The following is a 21582-nucleotide window of genomic DNA, read 5'->3' on the forward strand; positions in this document are numbered from 1 at the left end:
AATATTAAAGAAACAACCCAATCCAAAAATGGGCAGAAGACCTAAATAGACATTTCTCCAAAGAAGACATACAGATGGCCAAGAAGCACATGAAAAGCTGCTCAACATCACTAATTATTAGAGAAATGCCAATCAAAACTACAATGAGGTATCACCTCACATCAGTTAGAATGGGCATCATCAGAAAATCTATAAACAACAAATGCTGGATAGGGTGTGGAGAAAAGGGAACCCTGTTGCACTGTTTGTGGGAATGTAAATGATACAGCCACTATGGAGAACAATATGGAGGTTCCTTAAAAAACTAAAAATAGAATTACCATATGATCCAGCAATCCCACTACTTGGCATATACCCAGAGAAAACCATAATTCAAAAAGACACATGCACCCCAATGTTCATTGCAGCACTATTTACAATAGCCAGGTCATGGAAGCAATCTAAATGTCCAACGAGGGACGAATGGATAAACAAGATGTGGTAGATATATACAATGGAATATTACTCAGCCATAAAAAGGAACGAAACTGGGTCATTTGTTGAGACGTGGATGGATCTAGAGGCTGTCATACAGAGTGAAGTAAGTCAGAAAGAGAAAAACAAATATCGTATATTAAGGCATGTATGTGGAACCTAGAAAAATGGTACAGATGAACCAGTTTTCAGGGCAGAAGTTGAGACACAGATGTAGAGAATAAACATATGGACACCAAGGGGGGAAAGCCTCGGGAGTGGGGGGATGGTGGTGTGCTGAATTGGGCAATTGAGATTGACATGTATACACTGATGTGTATAAAACTGTAGACTAATAAGAACCTGCTGTATAAAAAATGAATAAAATAAAATTTATAAAAAAGAAAGGTGAATCAAAATAGATTTCACATATAGAAAATATTGATGAGCATTCATTGAATAAGTTGAAATACAGAACTAAGAAAAATCAACTATTAAGAATAATTATTTCAGGAGAGAACTTAAATGTGAAACCTTGACATTAAAAATGTTGCATATTTGAAAGTTACCAAGAGAGTAAAAACAGTTCTCATCCCCCCCCCCCAAAAAAAGTAACTATTTATGCTGACAGACGTTAACTAGACTTATTGTGGTAATCATTTCACAATGTATACAAATATCAGATCATGTTGTGCACCTGAAACTAATGTTATATGTCAATTATACCTCAATTTGTAAAGTGACATGGAAGATAAGGGGCAAAGAAAAAAATGAAGAATGTTAATTTCTGCAGCTTTCATAGTAACAAATAAGCAATACTGCATTTTTTTTTTTTAAGTTATAAAGACTGTCTGGCCTCCTGGTGGTCCTTTTTTTAAACCATAAAAGAAATATTTCAAAAAATAAAATTTTATGACTATTTCAACAACTTTCAGTTTTACTTTAGGTTTCTTTTTTTCTGAGGTCAAGTAAAATTAAATATCTATCAAGTAGCTCCCGTAGTATGGTTTTCTTATTAAATTTTCTATATGTCAATTCTTACATTTGTATGTATATAAAGGATCACTGGAAAGATAGTCACCATTTAATGTTAATAATGGTAATTTCTGGTTGGATGGGAGGGATTTTTATTTCCTTGGTACTATGCTTTTTTCTGCTTCACTTGAGTTCTTCATAGTGAGATATAGCATCCACAAAGTGTCATAATTAAGGCTATTATGAGGTTTAGAAATAAGCCAAATTTTTTAAGGGAATGATGTCGTAAAAAGTAGTTTTCAGGCAAGCTCTTACTGACCTTATAAAATAGAACAGTAATGGCAGGTAATAAAGTAGAACCTGAATACTATGAGGATCACTCTTCCCTAAATGAAGGTCTACTTTTTTTTTTTTAATGGCTAATGAAAAACAAGAACTTTTAAAACTTTCTTGCAACAAACTCAACTAAGAAGGTATTAAAAACACAGCACGTTTATTTAAACTGTTATTCTTCATAATGCATTGAATCTTATTACAGGTCAATATCTTCATTCTATTACCTTATAGGGTACATTCATTTGTGTTATATAAACCTTCATTTAAAATTAAAGAATTAAAAGTACAGCTAAGAACACAGTCATGATCTGCATGAGAGGATTCACCATCATGCACCCTAGTCCCTAATGTGGTTATTTTTTCTGTTTCCTGGGCCTCTCGAGCTTAGACTTGTTTTCATTTCAGAGAAAATAAAGTAGCTCTGCTGAGCTCTACCCCGCGAGGGCCCAGCCGCTGCACTATCGGTGTGTGTTGACCCAGTGGTACCTGTCCACCCGGTGCCCAGCAGCAGGCCTGTGACCCTTAGGGATCTTATGCAATGCATGATAAGCATTTCCTAGGAGGCCCATTCGGCCATCCCCCATATTGTTTTTGCGGGGAATATGGAACCAAGATTGAAAGGGCTGTTTCAAGTTTTCAACCTGGGGAGAAAAAAAGAAGAAAAAAGGAGCATGATGATTTTCTGTAAACTGATAAGCCACTTCTAAGGATTAAATATAAACCCATAACTCACAGGTTCAACTTTTCAAAAGCATAGGAAATACAAATGAATAGAAATCAAAGTAGATCATTATCTTTGGAAAATTGAGTTGCATTTTAGGGTATGAAGTAAGTCACTTCATATCTTTTAACAAAATTCTTTAGTCCAACCAAGAATTTTAAAAACAAAACATTTACTCAAATTAGAATATATTCCTGTGTTCTCTCCTACGTGATCCCTACCTCTCTCAACCCAAAACTATCTAATCACAATCTCTGGGGTTGAGGTCTAGAAACATCCATCTTAAACATCTCAGATGACCAATATAAATGTTTTGCAGACCACACTTTCAAAGGACATTGTTCTAAAAGAATATAGCTGACTACAGATCTGATCCTTAGATTAAGAAGATCTCTCTAAGCATAAAAATAGAATTAAGGGCAAACATTTTACTACATAATTTTAAACTTTACATATAGAACTAAATATAAACTACATATATAGTTTAGAAAACTAAACAAGCTAGGGGAAAAAAGTTTTCCAGTAATATGACAAGGGGTTAAAATATTTCTAACCTTTGAAAAGCCTTTAAAAACACATTAGGGCCTCAAATGATAAATGGGTGAAGGAGAAAAAATTCATAAGACAGTAAGTAACTACAACACTTAGGTACATGGAGTTTTTGTTTTAATGTTTAATTTAATTAATAAAAATGATATTTTTCAATGAGAATACCCAATTTTAGGGAAAATGATAAACACTTTCACATAGAGCTGGTAAGACTACAAACACATCTTTCTAGAAGGTACTTTGTCCTGTGTTAAGAACTCATAAAATATTCATACACAATGACCCAGTAATTACATGTCTGAGAATCAAATCTCTAGAAATAACTTAGAATTCTGACATCTCTGTAAAAATTAGCTTTTTTACTATCACAATAATGTGAAAACAACCTAGATGTCTTCCAATAATACATTAGCTAAAAAATTATAAGGGAAGCAAATGATTTAAAATATTTAAATTGCTTTAACGTGTCAATACATAAGTGATAAAGAAAACAAATTTACATACATACAAAGGGTCAGAGATTCTCCCTAAATCAGTGCGCACTCAGCCAAGTAGAGGGTATAAAGAGAAAGAAGGAAGAAAAAAAGACAGAAAAGGTTTTGCCAGAATATTATTATTGTGATTTTAATCTTTATAATCTTTCCATATTTTCCAATTATTTGTTTCTTTGTTTTTACAGTGAGCATACTCTTTTCAGAATTAGAGTAGAAAAAAAATGTACAGAGAAGAAATGGAGAACATTTTACCTGATAAATACTCTTTGGATTGCTGACTTTAGGAATTATCTGAGGCTCTTTGTTACAACTTTCTTCATCAGAGGAAGTGCCAGAGGAGTAGTCTAATGTGGCTCTATTAACAGCATCACTGATTTGTTGGGATAATTCCCATTCCTCCCATCTGTCTTTGAAAGAAGCAATTGTAAATGGATGATTTTTCTCACCATACCTAAGTAGGAAAGGAAAATAAAGCATTCATTAAGGATTCAAATTCTCACAGGTTTTATCTCTAATCTTTTCTGGAAACAACTCAGTAATTTACAAGAAGAGTTACTTTTAAAAAAAAAAAGAAAACAAATTCTCAAAGCTTGGCCAAGATAGTGGAGTAGGAAGATCCTGAGCCTACCTCCTCTCATGGGCACACCAAGATTACAACTATTTAGAGAGCAACTATTGATGAGAGACTGGAATCTAGCAGAAAAGATTTCTACAACTAAAGTTATAGAGAAGGAGCCACAATGAGACCAGTAAGAGGGGCAGAGTCATGGTATAGGTCAGACCCATACCCCTGGGTGGGCAACACACAAGTGGGGGGCTAATTACAGTTGTAGAGGTTCTCCCAAAGAAGCAATGGGTCTGAGCCCCACATGGAGCTTCCCAGACCAGGGATCCTGTACCAGGAAGATGCGCCCTCAGAATGCTTGGCTTTGAATGCCAGTGGGGCTTATTTTGGGAAAGTCAGAGGGCTGTGGGAAATAGTGATGCCACTCATAAAGGGCCCACACAAAATCTCCAGGACCCAGGGCAGAAGCAGTAATTTGAAAGGAGCCTGGGCCAGACTCACCAGCTGATCTTGGAGAGCTTCCTGGAGAGGCAGGGGGCAACTTGAGCTCATCCTGGGGACACAGACACTGGCAGCAACCATTTTGGGGAGCTTGTTCTACCACGTGGACATTCGTGCTGGCAAGCGCCATTTTGAAATCTTTCCTCTAGCTTATTAGAACCAGGACCCAGACCCGCCCATCAGCCCTTCAGCACCAGTGCTGATATGCCTCAGGCCAAGCAACTACAGGTGGGAAAACAGCCCCACCTACTAGCAGGTACACAGCCTTAAGAGCCCCTGAGCTCACAGATGCCCCAGGATGCAGCACTGTCCAACAGAGGGCCCAGGGCCTGGCCCCACACACCAGTGCACCAGCACTAGCCCCAGGACCCACAGGGCCCTGCAGGCAGAGACCCCAGGACCCAGCTTTGCCTACCAGTGAGAAGGAATCGGCCCCAGGATACCCTGGACCCTGACCCCACCACCACCAAGGAGCCAGCACCAGCCCAGGGAGGAACCTCACCCACCAGTGGGCATCCTCAAGACCCCTGGGCCCTGGCTTCCCAGCCCACCCACCAGCAGGCTAACATCAGCTCCAAGATCACCTGGGCCCAGGCCCCATCTACCAACAGGCCAACACTAGCTCTGAGACTCCTTGGGTCCCTCAGCCAGCCATTCGGGGATACAGCCCCACCTACCAGCAAGCCAAAACAAGCTTTGGGGCACCTCAGACCCTGTAGCCAGCTATGTCAGGGAGCTGCCCCACCCCCCAGCAGGCCTATACCAGCTAACTCTAGGACCCACAGGCCCTGCAGCCAGAAATTTCAGGACTCAGCTCTAGTGAGCCAGTGAGCCAACACTAGCCCCTGCACCCTCTCAACCAGAGCCCAACCATTGGCAGGCCAACACCAGCTCCAGGACACCATGAACCCCTCAGCCAGCCACCTTGGGATCCAGCCCCATTCACCAATGGGACAGCATCAACTCTGAGACACCCCACAATGCACAACCAGTTGTATCAGGAACTGACCCTACCCACCAGCAGGCTGACACTAGAACTGGAAACCTCAGCCCCACAACCACCAAGGCCAGAACACAGCTCTGCCCATCAGTGAGCCAGCACTAGCCCCAGGACCCCCTTCCCCATGGTTCCACAGCCAGTTTCCTAATGACCCAACATCACAACCAGCAGCTGGCAGCCTCCATACATGGCAGGGCCTGGCAACCAACCAGATCGGGGACCAGCCCCACCTACTAGACCACCCACAGTAGTCAGTCCACCACAACATAAGGACCCACACATCCCACATAGGGGGCACCCCTAGAGCATATAGTTCTGGTGACCAGAGGGGAGTGCACTGCTGGGATGCACAGGATGTCTCCTACAAAAGGCTACTTCTCCAAAGCCAGGAAATGTTATCAACCAACCAGATACATAGAAATAAAAACAAATTAGGCAAAATGAGGAAACAGAGGAACATGTTCCAAATGAAGGAATGAGATAAAACCCCAGAAGAAGAATTTTAGGAGAAAGGTGATCTACCCAATAAAGAGTTGAAGGTAATGATCATAAAGATGAACAAAGAACTTGAGAGAAGAATGTAGGGAAATAGTGAGAAGTTAAACAAAGAGTTAGAAGATACAGAGAAGAACAAAGCAGAACTGGAGAATTTCACTGAAGTGAAAATACACTAGAAGGAATCAACAGTAGACTAGATGATACAGAGGAACAGATCAGTGAGCTGGAAGACAGAGTAATAGAAATCACTGAAGCTGAAACAGAAAAAAAGAATAAAAAGAAATTAGAATACTTTAAGAGATCTCTGGAAAAACACCAAGAATGCTAACATTCACATTATAGGGATCCTAGAAGGAGAAAAGAAAAAGGGTCAGAGAATATATTTGAAGACATATAGCTGAAAACTTCCCTACCTGGCAGAGGAAACAGATATCCAGGTCCAGGAAACACAGAGAGCCTCAAACAGGATCAACCCAAGGAGGAACACACCAAGATACATTGTAATGAAAATGGCAAAAATTAAAGATAAAGAGAGGATATTAAAAGCAAGGAAAAAGCAACAGGTTGCATGTAAGGGGGCTCCCCATAAAGCTATCAGCTGACTTTTCAGCAGAAACTCTGCAGGTCAGAAGTGTGTGTTGCAGTATATTTAAAGTGATGAAATGAAAAACCTATGGCCAAGAATATTCTACTTGGCAAGGCTTACCCTCAGATTTGAAAGAGAGATCAAAAGTTTTACAGATAAGCAAAAGCTAAAAGAGTCCATCATCACCAAAGCAACTTTACAAGAAATGTTAAAAGGGGCTTCGCTAAGCAAAAAAGGAAAACCACAACTAGAAACATGAAAATTATGAAAGGAAAAAGCTCATTGGTAAAGGCAAAATATACAATAAAGGCAGTAAGATCAACCACATACAAAGCTAATAGGAAGGTTAAAAGACAAAAGTAGTAAAATTGCCTAGATCTGCAATAAGAAGTTAAGGGATACACAAAACAATTAGATAGAAAATATGATGTAAAAAAGCAGTAATCATGAGGGGGGAGGAGTAAAAATGCAGGGTTGTTAAAATGCATTTGAAATTAAGAGATGAGCAATTTAAATAATCACATATATAGATTGCTATATATAAACCTCATGGTAGCCAAAAATTAAAATCCATAATAGATACACAAAAAACAGAAAGAAATTTGAACATAACACTAAAGATAGTCATCAAATAATGAGGGAAGAGAGAAAAGAAGAAAGGAACAAAATAACTACAAAAACAACACCAAAACAATTAATAAACTGGCTGTAAGTACGTATCAATCAATAATTATGTTAAATGTAACTGGAATAAACGTTCTAATCAAAAGATATAGAGTGACTGAAGATACAAAAACAATACTCATATATGCTGTCTACAAGAAACTCACTTCATATCTAAAGACACACATACACTGAAAGTGAGAGGACAGGAAAAGGTATACCATGTAAATAGAAATGAAAAGAAAGCCAGGGTAGCAATACTTACACAAAGTAGACAAAGTAGACTCTAAGATAAAGTAGACTTTAAAACAAATACTGTAACAAGAGCTAAGAAGGACATTACATAATGATCAAGGGATCAATCCAAGAAGAAGGTATAACAATTGTAAATATATATGCACCCAACATAGGAGCACCTAAATATGTAAAGTTAATATTAACAGAGATACAGGGGCAACTTGACAGTAATACAATATTAGTAGGGGACTTTAACTCCCCACTTATATCAATGGACATATCATCCAGACAGAAAATCAAGAGGGAAACACTAGCCTTAAATGACACAGTAGACCAAATGGACCTAACAGATATCTACAGGGCATTCCATCCAAAAGCAGCAGAATACACATTCTTTTCAAGTGTACATGGAACATTCTCCAGGACAAATCACATGCTAGGCCACAAATCAATTCTCAGTACATTTAAGAAGACTGAAATCATACTGAGCATCTTTTCTGACCACAATGCTGCAAAACTAGAAATCACTATAAGAAAACTGAAAAAAAACCCTGCAAACATGTAAAGGCTAAACAATATAAACTAAACAACCAATGGATCATTGAAGAAATCAAAGAGGAAATCAAAAAATACCTGGAGACAAATGAAAACCAAAACACAATGATCCAAAAATCTATGGGATGCAGCAAAAGTAGTTCTAAGAGGGAAGTTCATAGTGATACAAGCCTACCTTGGGAAACAAAAGTCTCAAACAGCCTAACCTTACATCGAAAGAAACTAGAAGAAGACAAATAAAGTCCAAAGTTGATAGAAGGAAAGAAATTATAAATATCAGAGCAGAAATGAAATAGAGACAAAAAACAAACAAAAAATAGGTCAATGAAACTAAGAGGTGGTTCTTTGAAAAGATAAACAAAATTGATAAACCTTTAGCCAGACTCATCAAGAGAAAAAGAGAGGGCCCAAATCAATAAAATCAGAAATAAAAAAGAAGTTACAAACAATAAAAAGATCACAAGAGATTGCTATGAATAACCATATGCAAATAAAATGGACAACCTAGAAGAAATGGACAAATTCCTAGAACTGTACAATCTCCCACGACTGAACCAGGCTGAAATAGAAAACATGAACAGACCAATTACCAGTAATGAAATTGAATTAATAATGGAGAAAAAAAAAGAAACCCCCAACCAACAAAATTCCAGGACCAGACAGCTTTACAGGTGAGTTCTAGCAAACATTTAGAGAAGAGTGAACACCTATCCTTCTCAAACTCTTCCAAAAAACTGCAGAGGAAGGAACACTTCCAAACTCATTCTATGAGGCCACATCACCCTGATACCAAAACCAGACAAAGATATCACAGAAAAAATTACAGGTCAGTATCGCTGATGAACATAGATGCAAAAATCCTCAACAAAATATTAGCAAATCAAATCCAACAATACATTAAAAGGATCATACACCATGTCAAGTGGGACTTATCCCAGGAATGCAAGGATGGTTCAATAACCACAAATCAATGTAATACATCACATTAACAAGTTGAATAAAAGATCCTATTATCATCTCAATAGATGTACAAAAACCTTTCAGCACTATTCAACATTCATTTATAATAAAAACTCTCCACAAAGTGGGAAGAGGGAACATCTCTCAACATAACAAAGGCCATATATGGTAAGTCCACAGCTAACATCATACTCATCATAAAAAGTTGACAGCATTTTCTCTAAGATCAGAACAAGACAAAGATACTGACTTGCACCTCTTTTATTCAACATAGTATTCAAAACTCTAGACAGAGCAATCTGACAAGAAAAAGAAAAGGAATCCAAATTGGAAAGGAAGAAGTAAAACTGTCACTGTTTGCAGATGACATGATAGTATACACAGAAAATCCTAAAGATACCACCAGAAAACAATTTGGTAAAATTGCAGAATACAAAACTAGTATACAGAAATTTGTTGCAGAAATCTGTTACATTTCTACACACTAACAATGAACTATCAGAAAGAAATTAAGAAAACAATCTCATTTACCATCACATCAAAAAGAATAAAATACCTAAGAATAAATCTAACTAAGGAGGTAAAAAGACCTGTACTCAGAAATTTATAAAACACTGATGAAAGAAACTGAATACAAAAACAGATGGAAAGATATACAATGTTCATGGATTGGAAGAATTAATATTGTTAAAATAACCATAATACCCAGGGCGATCTACAGATTCAATGCCATCCCTATCAAAATACTAATGGCATTTTTCACAGAACTATAGCAAATAATTCTAAGATTTGTATGAAAACACAAAAGACCCCAAATAGTCAAAGCAATCTTGAGAAAGAACAGAGCTGGAGGTATCAAGCTCCTGCACTTCAGCCTATATTACAAAACTCTGGTAATCAAAACAGTATGATACTGGCACAAAAATAGACATATAGATCAGTGGAAGAGAACAGAGAGCCCAGAAATAAACCCATGCACCTATGGTTAATTAATCTATGACAGAGAGGCAAGAATATACAATGGGGAAAAGACAGTCTCTTCAATAAGTGGTGCTGGGACAACAGGGCAGCTACAAGTAGACAATGAATTTATAACAGTTTCTCACACATATAAATAAACTCAAAATGGATTAAAGACCTATATGTAACACTGCAAACCACATAAACTCCTAGATGAAAACATAGGCAGAAACCTAATATAAATTGTAGTAATATTTTTTTTGGATCTGTCTCCTAAGGCAAATAAAACAAAAATAAACAAATAGGACCCAATTAAATTTAAAAGCTTTTGCACAGCAAAGGAAACCAAGAAAGCAAAAAGATAACCTACTGAATGGAAGAAAATATTTGCAAATAACATAACTGACAAGGAATTAATATCCACAATATACAACTCAATATGAAAAAAACAACAAACAAACAACCCAGTCAAAAAATGGGCAGATAAGATTGGTTCAAGATGGCAGAGTAGAAGGACATGCTCTCACTCCCTTTTGTGAGAGCACCGGAATCACAACTAAGTGCTTAACAATCATTGACAGGAAGACACTGGAACTCACCAAAAAAGATACCCCACATTCAAAGACAAAGGAGAAGCCACAGTGACATGTTAGGAGGGGCACAAGCACAATAAAATTAAATCCCATAACTGCTGGTGGGTGACTCACAAACTGAAGAACACATATACCACAGAAGTCCACCCACTGGAGTGAAGGTTGTGAGCCCCACGCCAGGTTTCCCAACCTGGACATCTGGCAATGGGAGGAGGAATTCCTAGAGAATCAGATTTTGAAGGCTAGAGGGATTTGATTGCAGGACTTCGACAGGGCTGGGGGAAACAGAGACTCCACGCTTGGAGGGCAAACAGAAAGTAGTGTGTGCATCAGGACCCAGGAGAAGGAGCAGTGACCCCATAGGAGACTGAACAAGACCTACCTGCTAGTGTTGCAGGGTCTCCTGCAGAGGCAGATGGTGTCTGTGTTTCACCATGAGGACAAGGACACTGGCAGCAGAAGTTCTAGGAAGTACTCCTTGGTGTAAGCCCTCCAGAGTCTGTCATTAGCCTCACCAAAGAGCCCAGGTAGGCTCCAGTGCTGAGGCATCTCAGGCCAAACACTCAATAGGAAGGGAACCCAGCCCCACCCATCAGCAGACAAGCAGATTAAAGTTTTACTGAGCTCTGCCCACCAGAGAAACACCCAGCTCTACCCAACACTAGTCCCTCCCATCAGGAAACTTGCACAAGCCTCTTAGATAGCCTCATCCACCAGAGGGTAGACAGCAGAAGCAAGAAGAACTACAATCCTGCAACCTGTGGAACAAAAACCACAATCACAGAAAGACAAGATGAAAAGGCAGAGGGCTATGTACCAGATGAAGGAACAAGATAAAACCCCACAAAAATAACTAAATGAAGTGGAGATAGGCAACATTCCAGAAAAAGAATTCAGAATACTGATAGTGAAGATGATCCAGGAACTCGGAAAAGAATGGAGGCAAAGATCGAGAAGATGCAAGAAATGTTTAACAAAGACCTAGAAGAATTAAAGAACAAACAAACAGAGATGAACAATACAATAACAGATGGGCTTCCCTGGTGGCACAGTGGTTGAGAGTCCACCTGCCAATGCTGGGGACACGGGTTTGTGCCCCGGTCCGGGAGGATCCCACATGCCGCGCAGAGCAGCTGGGCCCGTGAGCCATGGCCGCTGAGCCTGCGCGTCTGAAGCCTGTGCTCCGCAACGGGAGAGGCCACAGCAGTGAGAGGCCCGCGTACCGCAAACAAAAACAAAAACAAAACAATACAATAACTGAAATGAAAAATACACTAGAAAGAATCAATAGCAGAATAACTGAGGCAGAAGAACGGATAAGTGACCTGGAAGACAGAATGGTGAAATTCACTGCTGTGGAACAAAATAAAGAGAAAAGAATGAAAAGAAATGAAGACAGCCTAAGAGACCTCTGGGACAACATTAAACGCAAAAACATTGGCACTATAGGGATCCCAGAAGAAGAGAGAGAGAAAGAACCCTACAAAATATTTAAAGAGATTATAGTCGAAAACTTCCTGAACATGGGAACGGAAATAGTCACCCAAGTCCAGGAAGCGCAGAGAGTGCCATACAGGATAAACCCAAGGAGAAACATGCTGAGGCACATAGTAATCAAATTGGCAAAAACTGAAGACAAAGAAAAATTATCGAAAGCAGCAAAGGAAAAAGGACAAATAACATAAAAGGGAACCCCCATAAGGTTAACAGCTGATTGTTCAGCAGAAACTCTACAAGCCAGAAGGGAGTGGCATGACATATTTAAAGTGATGAAAGGGAAGAACCTACAACCAAGATTACTCTACCCAGCAAGGATCTCATTTGGATTCGATGGAGAAATCAAAAGCTTTACAGACAAGCAAAAGCTAAGAGAATTCAGCACCACCAAACTAGCTCTACAACAAATGCTAAAGGAACTTCTCTAAGTGGGAAACAAAAGACAAGAAAAGGACCTACAAAAATAAACCCAAAACAATTAAGAAAATGGTCATAAGAACATACATATCGATAATTACCTTAAACATGAATGGATTAAATGCTCCAACCAAAAGACACAGGCTTGCTGAATGGATACAAAAACAAGACTCATATATATGCTGTCTACAAGAGACCCACCTCAGACCTAGGGACACATACAGACTGAAAGTGAGGGGATGGAAAAAGATATTCCATACAAATGGAAATCAAAAGAAAGCTGGAGTAGCAATATTCATATCAGATAAAATAGACTTTAAAATAAAGACTGTTACAAGAGACAAGGAAGGACACTACATAATGATCAAGGGATCAACCCAAGAAGAAGATATAACAATTATAAATATATATGCACCCAACATAGGACCACCTCAATACATAAGGCAACTGCTATCAGCTCTAAAAGAGGAAATCAACAGTAACACAATAACAGTGGGAGATTTTAACAACTCACTTACACCAAAGGACAGATCATCCAAAGAGAAAATTAATAAGGAAACACAAGCTTTAAATGACACAATAGACCACATAGATTTAATTGATATTTATAGGACATTCCATCCAAAAACTGCAGATTACACTTTCTTCTCAAGTGTGCACAGAACATTCTCCAGGATAGATCAAATCTTGGGTCACAAATCAAGCCTCAGTAAATTTAAGAAAATTGAAATCATATCAAGCATCTTTTCTGATCACAACACTATGAGATTAGAAATCAATTACAGGGAACAAAAAATAAAACACACAGACACATGGAGGCTAAACACTAAGTTACTAAATAGCCAAGAGGTCACTGAAGAAATCAAAGAGGAAATTTAAAAATACCTAGAAACAAATGACAGTGAAAACACGATGATCCAAAACCTATGGGATGCAGCAAAAGGAATTCTAAGAGGGAAGTTTATAGCAATACAATTCTACCTCAAGAAACAACAAACATCGCAAATACACAATCTAACATTACACCTAAAGGAACTAGAGAAAGTAGAACAAAAAACCTAATGTTATGGGCTTCCCTGGTGGTGCAGTGGTTGAGGGTTCGCCTGCCGATGCAGGGGACACGGGTTCGTGCCCCGGTCCGGGAAGATCCCACATGCTGTGAAGCGGCTGGACCCGTGAGCCATGGCCGCTGAGCCTGCACATCCGGAGCCTGTGCTCTGCAACAGGAGAGGCCACAACAGTGAGGGGCAGGCCCGCATACCGCAAAAAAAAAAAAAAAAAAAGCAAAAACCTAATGTTAGTAGAAGGAAAGAAATCATAAATATCAGAGCAGAAAAAAATGAAAAAGAGACAAGGAAAGCAATAGCAAAGGTCAATAATATTAAAACCTGGTTCTTTGAGAAGATAAACAAGATTGATAAACCATTAGCCAGACTCATCAAGAAAAAGAGGGAGAGGACTCAAATCAATAAAATTAGAAATGGAAAATAAGTTACAACAGACACCGCATAAATACAAAGCATCCTAAGAGACTACTACAAGCAGCTCTATGCCAATAAAATGGACAACCTGGAAGAAATGGACAAATTCTTAGAAATGTATAACCTTCCAAGACTGAGCCAGGAAGAAATAGAAAATATTAACAGACCAATCACAAGTAATGAAATTGAAACTGTGATTAAAAATCTCCCAACAAACAAAAGAACACAACCAGATGGCTTTACAGGTGAATCTATGAAACAATTAGAGAGGAGCTAACACCCATCCTTCTCAAACTCTTCCAAAAATTGCAGAGGAAGGAACACTCCCAAACTCATTCTGTGAGGCCACCATCACCCTGATACCAAAACCAGACAAAGGTACTACAAATAAAGAAAATTACAGACCAATATCACTGATGAATATACATGCAAAAATCCTCAACAAAATACTAGCAAACAGAATCCAACGAAACATTTAAAGGATCATACACCACGATCAAGTGGAATTTATCCCAGGGATGCAAGGAGTCTTCAATATACGCAAATCAATCAATGTGATACATCATATTAACAAACTGAAGAAGAAAAACCATATGATCATCTCAATAGATGCAGAAAAAGCTTTTGACAAAATTCAACACATATTTATCATAAAATCTCTCCAGAAAGTGGGCAGAGGGAACCTACCTCAACATAATAAAAGTCATATATGACAAACCCACAGCAAACATCATTCTCAATGGTGGAAAACTGAAAGCATTTCCTCTAAAATCAGGAACAAGACAAGGAGGTCCATTCTCACCACTATTATTCAACATAAAGTCCTAGCCACGGCAATCAGAGAATACAAATTGCAAAAGAAATAAAACTGTCACTGTTTGCAGATGACATGATACTATACAGAGAGAATCCTAAAGATGCCACCAGAAAACTATTAGAGCTAATCAATGAATTTGGTGAAGTTGAAGGATACAAAATTAATACACAGAAATCTCTTGCATTCCTATACACTAATGATGAAAAATATGAAAGAGAAATTAAGGAAACATTCCCATTTACTATTGCAACAAAAAGAATAAAATACCTACGAATAAACCTACCTAGGGAGATAAAAGACCTGTATGCAGAAAACTATGACACTGATGAAAGAAATTAAAGATGATACCAACAGATGGAGAGATATACCATGTTCTTGGATTGGAAGACTCAATATTGTGAAAATGACTATACTACCCAAAGCAATCTACAGATTCAATGCAATCCCTATCAAATTACCAATGGCATTTATTTATTTATTTATTTAGTTTTATTTGTGGTACACGGGCCTCTCACTGTTGTGGCCTCCCCCGTTGCAGAGCACAGGCTCCGGACGCGCAGGCTCAGCGGCCATGGCTCACGGGCCCAGCCGCCCCGCGGCATGTGGGATCTTCCCGGACCGGGGCACGAACCCGTGTCCCCTGCATCGGCAGGCGGACTCTCAACCACTGCGCTACCAGGGAAGTCCACCAATGGCATTTTTTATAGAAGTAGAACAAAAAACCTTACAATTTGTATGGAGACACAAAAGACCCCGAATAACCAAAGCAGTCTTGAGGGGAAAAAACAGAGCTGGAGGAATCAGACTCCCTGACTTCAGACTATACTACAAAGCTACAGTAATCAAGACAATATGGTACTGGCACAAAAACAGAAATATAGATCAATGGAACAAGATAGAAAGCCCAGAGATAAACCCACGCACTTATGGTCAACTAATCTATGACAAAGGAGGCAAGGATATACAATGCAGGAAAGACAGTCTCTTCAATAAGTGGTGCTGGGAAAACTGGACAGCTACATGTAAAAGAATGAAATTAGAACAGTCCCTAACACCATATACAAAAATAAACTCAAATTGGTTTAGAGACCTAAATGTAAGATGGGATACTATAAAACCCTTAGAGGAAAACATAAGAACACTCTTTGACATAAATCACAGCAAGATCTTTTTTGACCCACCTCCTAGAGTAATGGAAATAAAAACAAAAATAAACAGATGGGACCTAATGAAACTTCAAAGCTTTTGCACAGCAAAGGATACTACAAACAAGACAAAAAGACAACCCTCAGAATGGGAGAATATATTTTCAAATGAATCAATGGACAAAGGATTAATCTCCAAAATATATAAACAGCTCATGCAGCTCAATATTAAAGAAACAACCCAATCAAACATCACTAATCATTAGAAAAATGCAAATCAAAACTACAATGAGGTGTCACCTCACACCAGTCAGAATGGCCATCATCAAAAAATCTACAAACAATAAATGCTGGATAGGGTGTGGAGAAAAGGGAACCCTGTTGCACTGTGCGTGGGAATGTAAATTGATACAACCACTATGGAGAACAATATGGAGGTTCCTTAAAAAGCTAAAAATAGAATTACCATATGACCCAGCAATCCCACTGCTGGACATATACCCAGAGAAAACCATAATTCAAAACCATAATTCAAAAATGCACCCCAATGTTCTTTGCAGCACTATTTACAACATCCAGGACATGGAAGCAACCTAAATGCCCATCAACACATGAATGGATAAAGAAGATGTGGTACATATATACAATGGAATATTACTCAGCCATAAAAAGGAATGAAATTGAGTCATTTGCAGAGACGTGGATGGATCTAGAGACTGTCATACAGAGTGAAGTAAGTCAGAAAGAGAAAAACAAATATCGTATATTAACGCATATATGTGGAACCTAGAAAAATGGTACAGATGAACCAGTTTGCAGGGCAGAAACTGAGACACAGATGTAGAGAACAAACATATGGACACCAAGGGGGGACAATGGTGGGGGGTGGGTGTGATGAATTGGGAGATTGGGATTGACATATATACACTAATAAGTACAAAATGGATAACTAATAAGAACCTGCTGTATAAAAAAAATAAATAAAATAAAATTTTTAAAAAATGTTCAGAAAACCTGAATAGATATTTTTCCAAAGAAATGAACATACAAATGGCTAACAGGCACATAACGAGATGCTCAACATCTTACATTATTAGAGAAATGCAAATCAAAACAATGAGACATCACCTCACACCTGTCAGTATGGCTATCATCAAAACGTCTACAAATACCAAATGTTGGCGAGAACATGGAGAAAACGAAACCCTTGTACACTATCGGTGGGAATGTAAATTGGTGCAGCCACTATGGAAAACAGTATGGAGGTTCCGCAAATTAAAAGTAGGATTACCATATGATCCAGCAATGTATATCCTAGGTATATATCCAGAAAAAAAACACTCCTGGGTACATATCCAGGAAATTTGAAAAGATGCATGCACCCCAATGTTCAGGGCAGCACTATTTACAATAGCTAAGACAGAAGCAACCCAAGTGTCCATCAACAGATGAATGGATAAAGAAGATGTGGCATGTATATATACAACTGAGTACTACTCAGCCATAAAAAAGAATGAAATTCTGCCATTTGCAGCAACATGGATGGACCTAGAGAGTATTACGCTTAGTGAAGTAAGTCAGACAGAGAAAGTCAAATACTGTACTATATCATTTATATGTGGGATCTAAAAAATAAAACATATGTATATAGCAAAACAGAAACAGACTCAGCAGACATAGAAAACAAACTAGTGGTTATCAGCAGGGCAAAGGGAAATGGGGAGGGGAAAGATAGGGGTAGGTACAAACTACTATGTATAAAATAAATAAGCTACAAAGATATAGTACAGCACAGGGAATATAGCTAATGTTTTATAATAAATTTAAATGGGGTATAATCTGTAAAAACTTTGAATTACTATGTTGTATACCTGAAACTAATATAATTTTGTAAATCAACTATACTGCAATTAAAAAAAAAAAAATTGAAATGGCTTGACAGCAAAGCACATTGAGAGACATTATGACCTTCAGCTACTAATACTGTCGTAATTGGCAGGGGTCAAGGATTCTATAAAAGCTTTCTAGGAATTAACTAAGATAAAGTCAGACTACTTTCTTTTGATTCAACTGATGGACTGAATTGCCGATGGTAAATAACTCCTCTTCCCCCTTGACACTGCCTATAATACTTGGACATTACAATCTACAGTTGGCAATATGATGCAGTGATTAAAGTCAAATTTCAAATACTATGCAAAAATCTTTGTGCTTCCCACTCCATCCACCCTAACTGGGAAGTCTGTGTTGTCTGATATAGTTTGCATCTAGTCTTAGCCACCCTGTGCCCTCCCTGCTAATCCAGGGCTTTGGAGCATCACCTTTCACAAAGGTGCATAGAGCTGACTAAATACCCTAAGATTTCCAAGGGCCGCAGAGCGCACAAACTAACTCCAATGAGATTACTCACCTACAGCACACTTCAAAGGGATCTACCCATATGGTCATCTCCTTCGGAAGTCCCAGGTGAGAAAAATCCACATTACTTTCAGCACAAGCCCTTTCTAGAATAGGATCTTTATTCTGATTATTGTTTATCCTGATACACCTTTAAAAACAAGGAAAGGGAAACAAAGACGTGGTGACAGGTACTTTAGCTGGAGAATCATGTTGTAGGCAAGAAACTCCAATACACACAGCTCCCACCTCACTCCCATCTTTCCTCAACTCCTTGGCCACCCTCCAGTTTTACAGCAAGAGTAAAATACCGACTTTTTACACAGCAACTCAGAACATGGATTCCATTACTAAGTCACACCAAAGGTTCACTGTATAACCTTCAGGGTAAACACAAGTTAGAAATTGTTTAATCCACCTCACATAAATAGGTTTGCTCTACAGTTTTTGACTTGTGCTATCACCTACCACATCTCCTTTTTTCAAGTCCAAGTTCAAACAAATAAATTTGAGCCCATAAAATTTTCATTACTTAAAGGCTGCCAACAAAATCATTGCAGGTGGTTACCTCCCTTTGCCATGCATATCAACTCTCACCTGAAGGCTTGCCCTTTAGAAGGGTGATCAGAGTGCCAGTGACTTCTGTATGTTTCAAACAAGATCGTCATCAACTTTTCTGCAAAGTCTTCTATCTGTTGTTTACTCAATTTATCATGTTTTTTTGCTAATCTTGTGACAAAGAAGACTGTTGTTGCTATTTCATCTCTCATGATTAAAGAAGAGTCGACGAGTCGGTCTGCAGCCATTAAAAGGAGGCAAGGAGAAATTAAACAGAAACAAGGGTCTAACTTATTATCAACATGTAATTGCCATTTGGAAACTTTATATACCTTAAATTTAAAACAGAAGTCACTTGTTAGTCTTTAATGAACTAAAAAAAAGCACATCAATACTATGAATCAACAAAACAGCCAGGAACACCAATTCCTCAACTAACCTTTAATGATTTTCAAATCATTTGAATGATTTTCAAAGAAAAAAACATCTTTTAAATACTGTAATACACTTAAACAAATGAATCATTATGCAAATTAAATGCTTTCAAAAGTCTGGACACGGGACAGTAAATTACTCCAAGTGCCAGTGTTGAAAACCTATTTACAGAGAGCAAAAACATTTCAGGATACAGTAACTCCTAAAATGTGGCTCTCAGGTTGCACACTTTAAGTAAAAGTTAAGATTAATCAAATATATATTAAACTTGCCAGCAAAAGCTCTTTAGCCCAACAGAAAGTGGGCCAGAGTTAGAAGACACTCTCATCACACTTGCTTTGTCAGTTTTAGGCTGCAGTTTATATAAACCTGGGCCCCCAAACCTGATAGGTGTTAGCCTTACACAGGTGCTGTCCTTTAGGATAATTGACAGCTTTTTCCAGGTCCGCATCAGATTGCTCCTTGGCATATGCAGAGTGGGTTCCTTCCTAAAGGTGTTTAAAGATCTTCCAACTGGATTTCTATCTTCTATTTTGCTCTTAAAGTCTTACCTTTTATGACATTGATTAAGAATCAAGCCTTCTCCTTTCCATATCCTAAGAGCCTACATTCCAATATTTTTGTCTCTCATAACCATCAACATATTAAAGAAGTTTGTCTTGGATCTATTCTGAAACTAAAGACAACTCTCTTTGAATAGTCATTATATTGACTACGCACATTTTTCACTAAAATGCTTATTTGTAAAATAAGTGGACGAGACCTCAAAGTTTATCTAGTCTCACTAGCTCTCAAAGCGTAGATCGCTGATCACCTGATTTGGACCCACTGAGCTGCTTGTTAAAAATGCAGATTCCAGGACCTTATCCCAGATCCACTGAATCAATACTTCTGAAGGCATACCTGGGAATCAGTATTTAACAAGTTCCCTCTGGTGATTCTTATACTCACTAAATTTAAGAACCACAACACCTGGCATATGTCTTTAACATCCATCATAAGTGGTCGTTCAGGTTCTCTGTCACTGAAAAAGAATTCATTCTCTTACAAGGAAGCCCATTTCTTTTCTAAAACGTTCCAAATGCCAGGAGGTCCTTCCTCTCCTTGAGAAACTACATCCAACTCTCTGATTCTCTATATTTGTAGCCTAATTGTTTCCCTCTGGAACCATACAGATTGTATCTAATCCTCCACCACAGGAAGACGCTTCAAATACTAGCTATTCAGCATCCCTTGAGACTCCTCTCTGAGGGCGGTGGCTAACTATTCTTAGCTTTTCCACAGTTCTTCCCATAAACATGTTACTCAGACATTTCGCCATGCTCAGCACTCACATCTGGATGAGTTTCAGGTGCACCAGTAATCCTCTTTCAAAGTGTAAAGCCCAGAAGCCCAATGCTCCCGATGTGTGCTCTGCCATGACAGAATAGAATGGGACTGTTAACCTCCCTTGCTCTGAGTACTGTATTTCTAGAACACAGCCTCAGGTGGCATTCGCCTTGGTGGTAGTAGCATCATACCTCTGCTTCACGCTGAACTAGCACTTAGTCTTTTCCACTAATGTTATTGTTTTTGTCACATCTTTCCTTCCTGCGCAACATAATGCTTAAGAATATGGGCTTTGAGAAGACCTGAATAGACATTTTTCCAAAGAGGGAATGCAGATGGCCAGCAGGCACATGAAAAGATACTCAGCATCACTAATCATCAGGGAAATGAAAACCCAAACCGCAATGAGATATCACCTCACACCTGTCAGAATGGCTATCATCAAAAAAAACACAGGTAACAAATGTTAGTGAGGATGTAGAGAAAAGGGGATCCTTGTACACTGTTGGTGGGAATGTAAGTTGGTGCAGCCACTGTGGAAAACCGTATGGACGTTCCTCAAAAAACTAAAAATAGAACTACTATATGACCCATCAATTCCACTCCTTCTGGGTATACACCAAAAAATACCAAAAACATTAATTTGAAAAGAAAATATGCACCCCAGTGTTCATAGCAGCATTATTTACAATTGCCAAGATACGGAAGCAACCTACATGTCCATCAACAGATGAATAGATAAAGAAGATGTGGCATACACACACACACGCACACACGCACACACGCACACACAATGGAATACTACTCAGCCATGAAAAAGAACAAAATTTTGCCATTTGCAGCAACATGGATAGACTTGT

General features: G+C 38.5%; 1 protein-coding gene across 1 annotated transcript; it reads right to left on the reverse strand.

Moving 5' to 3' along the window:
- Nucleotides 1-2222: 2222 nt before the first annotated feature.
- On the reverse strand, nucleotides 2223-19170 carry BTG4 (BTG anti-proliferation factor 4). The gene is made up of 4 exons (XM_024754267.1): nucleotides 18998-19170; nucleotides 18414-18551; nucleotides 3781-3979; nucleotides 2223-2405 (listed from the first exon to the last, which is right to left on the reverse strand). Exons 1-4 carry the CDS (start codon nucleotides 19168-19170, stop codon nucleotides 2223-2225), a joined length of 693 nt encoding a protein of 230 aa, XP_024610035.1.
- Nucleotides 19171-21582: the final 2412 nt, after the last annotated feature.

The sequence above is a fragment of the Neophocaena asiaeorientalis genome, unplaced genomic scaffold (assembly GCF_003031525.2).
Source record: "Neophocaena asiaeorientalis asiaeorientalis breed wild unplaced genomic scaffold, Neophocaena_asiaeorientalis_V1.1 scaffold21, whole genome shotgun sequence".
NCBI classification, from domain to species: domain Eukaryota; kingdom Metazoa; phylum Chordata; class Mammalia; order Artiodactyla; family Phocoenidae; genus Neophocaena; species Neophocaena asiaeorientalis.